The following is a 6,343-nucleotide window of genomic DNA, read 5'->3' on the forward strand; positions in this document are numbered from 1 at the left end:
GGTGCTGGGTGGTTGTTTTCCCAGAGCCCCCTTGGATAATAGTATAGGCTGGCTGAAGGTGGCAGCATGAGTACCAGCTCTGGCGCCAGTTCTGTCTCCCACCTCCTGGTCCCATCACAGAGCCATGGTAGAGATCAGACCGACACCCTGGCTCAGAGGTGGATGTATGCTCAAGGAAGGCAGCAGGGCTTGGCTCGTAGCGTCCTGCCCACCCCTATGGCCTGTGCTGTCTCAGGCACCCCTATATATTTTTCTGGTGTCTCTGGGCATAACTCTGACCACAATGTCTGTCAGCTGTCTGCACCCTGCTTGGGTGTATATTTCTTGCTCATTCTCCCCTTATATCCCCAACACCTTCACGTTCCAGGCACAGAACAGGGTTTTCACAAATGTGTTCAATACATTAATAGAATTTTTCGCATTGATATCAGTAATTTTTTATAACAAGAAGCATCAGAGTGCAAAGAGAATCTTTGACAATTCTGCTAGAAAAATGCTGACTTCTGGGATTTCCAAACCAGTACTGGGGAACTCTGTGACTTACAGGAAAAAGGATAGAAAAAAAAGCCACACTCTTTAAAAAAGAGTACTCTGTAAGTTTATGAGGATTTTAAAACAAAGGAAATCTGATTATATAACAGTGATTTTTTTCCAACCGGTGTGCTGCAAGAATTTTTAAAACATATGATATCTATTTAGTCAGGGGGGCTGACCTCTTTTCCCTTAGATTATCAAATAAAAAACTGACAATGGCCAACACAACAATAGGCATAGGTGTGAATGAATCAAAATTATAACTATTTTTTGTCAGATCGGCAAACAATATATATTTTTTGGTGTGCTGCAGTTCATGTGTTCCATGCGATGAGAAAGGTTGGAAATCACTGATATAACACACTGACGTCTTTGGAAGTGCTCTGAAGTGTTTTGATCTGTTTCAGATAAATGAGGTCATGGGAAGTGTGTGCCGGAGGGGCGGGGGGGGGGGGGGCGGGCCTGGGCAGGGGACACCTGGGGCGGTGCAGGGAGACGCTTTATCCCAAAGACACAGGTGGGATCCAGTAGTAAAGAACAGGCTTGCCCCAAAACGATGTGAACGATGTGAACTGTAGGAGCCAGAGCAGATCCCGAGCCTTTAATCATCGTTAAGATGAAATAATGAGGCAGAATGTAAGGAAGGAGTGGATTCTTCCACTCTACCCAGAACCCCACCACAGCAGCCTCTCTGAGGCCAAGAACCAAAGATGGCTGAACGCAAGGCCCAGAACGAGAGGGGAGGAGAATTTCACTCCGCCGGGCATTAGGTTTTTAAGAAACGCTTGGGAGCAGCGGAGCCATCACCGCCCAGGGAGACCCGGCCAAGTCGCTCTGGGTCACCCTGCTTGCCAACAATCGCTTTTCGGTCCTTTGGCGGCTGGGAGGCGAGCGTGGGTGGAACCCAGTGTGGTGAGCAGTGCTCCACAGTGGAGATCGTGAGCGGGGGTGGAAGCTACTGGCAAAAATAAGATTCAGGGCTCCCTGCTGACTTAACTCTTCCCTCCTAAATAATCACGGCAAGCTAAACACAGCCAGGACACAGACCAGCTGCTCTGCCCTGGAGGGTGGCACACAGGCTGCAAAACAGCTCCACGGACGTAAAGATAAATTCCTTGGCAGCGAGGGTTACCAAGTGCAGGATGGGGTTCCCAAGAAAGACACAGGCATCTGAGTCAGTCATAAAACTATGGAATACATAGTCCACTGGAAAGGAGAGGGTCACGTAGAAGAAGCTATTCGATACAATTTAAACTTCTAGCCTGAAGACGCGCTGTAACACACTCAGGGCCCTGTTACTCAGGACTTTGTGCTCCATTAAAGAATGAGTACACGGTAAATCCTGGGCAGCCCACATACTCAATGGTCAGAAATAAGCCAGCTGGTGGAATTGTTTTCTAATTAAAACAGGCCGCCTAAGAGTTAACCCATTTGAGAACACACACACACGCGCGCGCGCGCACACACACGTGTGCATACACACCCATGTGTGTGCGCAGACACACACACACACACACACACACACGCCTTAGCAACTGCTGAAGTCAAGGAGGTGGGGCTCCAGGCCTCAGGCCACCCGGGCGGTGCTCTGAGCTGGCTGTATGCCTCGGTGCTGCACCACAGTGACAGCTAGAACCCACACTGCCACCCAGGCAGAAGGGTCACCAGGAAAGAAATGCTGCTGTCCCCAAGCCCAGGAGAAGAGCAGGTGGGACGTCACAGAGCCAGGGTGCCGACACTTACTGCTATTCGCAGGACTGACGCCTTCACGGAGGTCCATTTGTCCTGCCTTCGGTCTATGACCAGGATGAATCCGATGCCAGCATCTTGCAAGCTAAAACGAGGGGGAGAGAAATATCTGCAATTAACGTGTGCAGCAGGGAGACGGGCTTTCGCGTAATCTCTAAGAAAATCTAATGATAAAACGATTCCTCCTAGGATCCTTATGCCACGTCTGCGCTGCAAGGTAAAACGCGTGCCAAGTAGGCGTCTGAGCAGACTGCAGCATTTCCATGAGCCTCGTCCGGGCAATTTCCAGGACTTGCTCTTATCTAAAGACGCACCAATATTTTCTGTGTTTCGTTTATTTCCCAACCTCACAACAACCATCTCACAAGGCAAAGATCCAGGCAGAACCCATCCTTCCTGGAGCTTATTCAGTTTTTGTTCCACAGTAAGCGCCGAGTCATTTTCTTTGCCGGGTTGACCAGCTGGCTAAATCCTCCAGGACACGTTGTAAGATCCACATGTTACACGAGTCCTAGCAGCTGAGGTCCTCGTGCTCGCCCATGTTAGAGAATTGCTCTTGTTGGCACTGCTGCAACCATAGGAGAGAAGCCCCCAGGCATCTGAAGGCTCAGGAGCATCTGGTGGAAATGGGAGAGGAGACAGGGCTCCTTGCAACAGCAGCATCTGTGGTAGAGATAACACTGAGCCGCTGTGGAGTGACAGCCTCCGTCCTGACTTAGCCCAGCACAGGAGCCTGAGTCACAGTGTAGAAACCAGGAGGGCCTCCTCCGCCAGTGCATCCCACATCCGAGCCAATTGTGCAATGCCAGCAGCTGCCACTGCCAGCCAATCCACGCGGGAGCGAGAGGAGGGCAGGCCGAGGCACCGAGTGAAAGTGCTAACTTCCAAGCCTCTGAACCGAAGGGAGCCACTTGTGGGTTGAAATGCAAGTCAGAATGACATGCAACAAATAGAAATTCTGCAGTGTGCGAAAGCCTGCTGTAAACGCCATGGAATAAAGCCAGAGCTGTCTTATCCCAAATCCTCCCCGGCCCTCAGATGGAATGACGGAGACAGTGACACAGAATGCACACCTGGGTGGGCGTGGGCTGTGGATTCTGTGCTCTTCTCCACACTGGAGGATGAAGGGCTCCGGGTATAGGAATCTGGGTCAACAACAGCTGAGGCCTCGGTGAGTGTGCAAGTCCTCACCCGCTTTCATTCAGAATAGCCTGTCCGCTGTTGCTATTAGAGCTCACGCGCGCGCACGGTGAGAAGGCAGTGATTGTGTTTCACACTGTACAGGGCGCTCCACGCAGAACTTCTGAGCTGGCTCAGTTCTTACGGAAGCAAGGTTTTTGTTGTTGTTTTGTTTGTGTATCACTCAAGTCTCAGTGCCAGGAACCTAGATTCACAGCGGTCTTGCTCCCCACTGCACCCCAACAGCAAGGGCTCAACACAGATGGCTGGCCGACTTGCCTGATTCGGGCTGGGCTGCTAAGGTAGGACGCTGAGATGGAACAGAAACCCTAGTCCTGTGCCCAGACCCTCCTTTTGTTCTTCTGGGTTGCTACTGGCCAGCCACCGCACTAAAAGCTTGTCAGGATATTCTTTCTCTAATCCTCATAACAACCCTATGAGGCAGCTGAGAGAGCAGACACAGACACAGAGGGGTTAAGTTGCCCAAAATCACACAGCCAGTGAGCACAGACGGAGTGAACCCCATGGTCTGGCTGGGAGTCAGGGCTCTCAGCTGCCTGCATGCTGCCTCCCGGGCCAAGCACACTCCTCCCGCCCCTCCCACCCCTGGGCTTCCCCCTAATGCCAGGCCATGCGGGCCTCCTCTCCAGGGGTCCCTGCACCACTCCCAGGTGTCGGGGGACATGCTGAGGGGCCTGACCTGAGAAGCAGACAGCGAAGATGCCCACACACCAGAACCCAGCTCGGGGCCAGGAAAACTCTCTTCCGTGCCCCCCCCCCCCCCCCCCAATCTCGCCTCTCACCATATTTTGGGAGCAGTGACTCAGAGGTGCCTAGACTTAACAAACATAAGGCATCTTATGTAAGATGTAGACCCTCCAAGCCTCCCGTGTGCCCACATGGCTGCAGCCGCAGAGCAAGGCCGTGTGAGATGCCCACCCCAGGAGCCGAGGCTCAGCAGCCCTCAGGGTCCCATCCTTCCACCCACCAGCTGGCTAAGGAGGGTCTGGATCTGCCCACATGCGTGAAGGACCTGGAGCTCAGGGAGCCCTGCTACACCCCCTCTCCACTCCCAAATATGTGATCTCATATGCCCAGGAGATGGGGCGCTTCATGCTTGCAGAAGCTGCCTCCAAGGGGGACCCTGGCGTGCCGGGCCGTGGGCTGACGGCTGAAGGTGGCAAGAGTTCAGAATCTGGCAGCCCCCCGCAGTGTCTCAGGACCCTGGGCACACGTGGCCCGCAGCACACAGATGTTGGCCTCCAACCTTGAAACACTTGGATCAGAGGGCCGCCCTGGCCAGCTGCCCAGCAGCTGAGTGAGGCTGATGAGCTCACTTTTGACCTAAATAATCAAAAGAGGCACAGAGCTGGAGTAAACTGTTTCTGGGGTTCACCACTCACTGGTGTCTCCTCTAACACCTTGGGGCTCACGGGCCTGGGTGCCCATGCGCCTGCTAACTCTGCCCGGGTGGCCCTCAGAGGCCGGGGCACACAGGCCCGTCTGCTGTGGGTCTGACCTCCCTTCGCTGGGTGGGAGCAGGGAGCTGCATGAGAACAGTCCAGAAGCAAGGGCTGGGCCGTTCCCTCCCGGGGAGTGAGGTCTGCCGTCACCCGGCATCATATTTGTCTAGTTCTTGGCTGAGCTGCATCTTGGTCCCCAGGCCGGCTGGGAGCGTGTGGGACTTGCTCCCCCCCCCCCCGCCTCCTCTGGTTTAAACCCAATTTATCACAGAGCAGGGATGGGCGGGGGACACAAAGAGAAACCAGGGTGACCGAGGAGGAAAGGCATTCGCAGAGAGGATGGCTGTGGTGGGGAGAGCCGAGGGGTGGAGGGGGCGTGATGACATGGGCCTGCTTCTCCAGCTACAACGTGCACCCATGACTCCCGGAGTTTGTTAAAATGCCGATTCAGACTCAGGAGGCCAAAGTGGGGCCCTCTTCGTGCATATCTAACAAGCCCCCCACGTTGCTGATGCTGCCAGTCCAAAGACCCACCAGGATCGCAAGTCCCACGACAAGCCCTGAGGACTTCCTGTGTGGGGAGGTGTGGTGTCTGAGCAGCCCGAGGGTAGGCGGGGACACTGGGGGTGGCTGCTAGACCCCTCGAACTTGGGCAGGAAAGGAGGGTAGGATGGAGGGGGCAACCCCCAACACCACAAGGAGATATTCAGGTGGAGTGAAGTGAGGGCCCCGAGGATGCAACAGAGAGGGCAATGCAGAGGTTTAGGGGCATCGTGTCATTCTGGAGGGCGGGGAGTGAGCCGTCAGGGGGTCGGTGGGAGAGGGGAGGTGTTGCCATTGGTGACAGGCCAGTGATATTTTTGGAGGAGAGGCAATTGGGAAGAAATCCCGAGGGACTGGGAGGTCACTGCCCTCTCCAGGCCGAGATAAACAGGTGGGGGAGGGCGAGGGGACACGCCTTCCCAGAACAGCAGGGGCCGGGCATTCATCTTCTCGCGAGCACGTGGCCGATACCTGCTGGGTCTGGACGTTTAACCATCACTCGAGAGGGCGCAATAGGCTGAGGGCCTCCCAAAACAGTCAGAGGAACCCGCGGCTGTGCCCTGTGTGCTTGCCGGGTCAGTTCCCACACCTGTTCTCTCCCCTTCGCAGGAGGCAGGGCTTTCAGGAGACGAAGCCAGGAGGGCCGTCACCTGGGAGCAGCTTGTATTCCAAGCCTGGCCATATGCACAGTTTCCAACATACTGTGTCCTAGTTATAGGAACAAACCCAAGCACCAGCCAAGCGCGGAAACAGGTAAAAGCCTGAGGAGGAACTTGGGCGGCAGAATGTTAAAATGTGTTCTGACCAATGGCGCCCTCTTGTGGTTGGAAGTGAGTTCCGCATGTGACGCAAGGGAATGCTGGGTGCCCCAGGCG

At 54.6% G+C, this 6,343-nt stretch overlaps 1 protein-coding gene across 9 annotated transcripts in view; it reads right to left on the reverse strand.

The window, feature by feature from the left end:
* The window catches only part of MCF2L (MCF.2 cell line derived transforming sequence-like), a 178,419-nt gene that overhangs the window by 36,217 nt on the left and 135,859 nt on the right, over nt 1-6,343 (reverse strand). For 7 of the 9 annotated variants that reach the window (XM_014531941.1, XM_014531939.1, XM_005884442.2 and 4 more), the window contains one exon: nt 2,278-2,368. In XM_014531941.1, the coding sequence (XP_014387427.1) occupies nt 2,278-2,368 (91 nt within the window). Of the gene's footprint in view, nt 1-2,277; nt 2,369-2,629; nt 3,290-6,343 lie in introns of those variants that run through there. The other 2 variants (XM_005884443.2, XM_014531942.1) reach the window with 2 other exon arrangements.

The sequence above is a fragment of the Myotis brandtii genome, unplaced genomic scaffold, assembly GCF_000412655.1.
Source record: "Myotis brandtii unplaced genomic scaffold, ASM41265v1 scaffold83, whole genome shotgun sequence".
Classification (NCBI taxonomy): domain Eukaryota; kingdom Metazoa; phylum Chordata; class Mammalia; order Chiroptera; family Vespertilionidae; genus Myotis; species Myotis brandtii.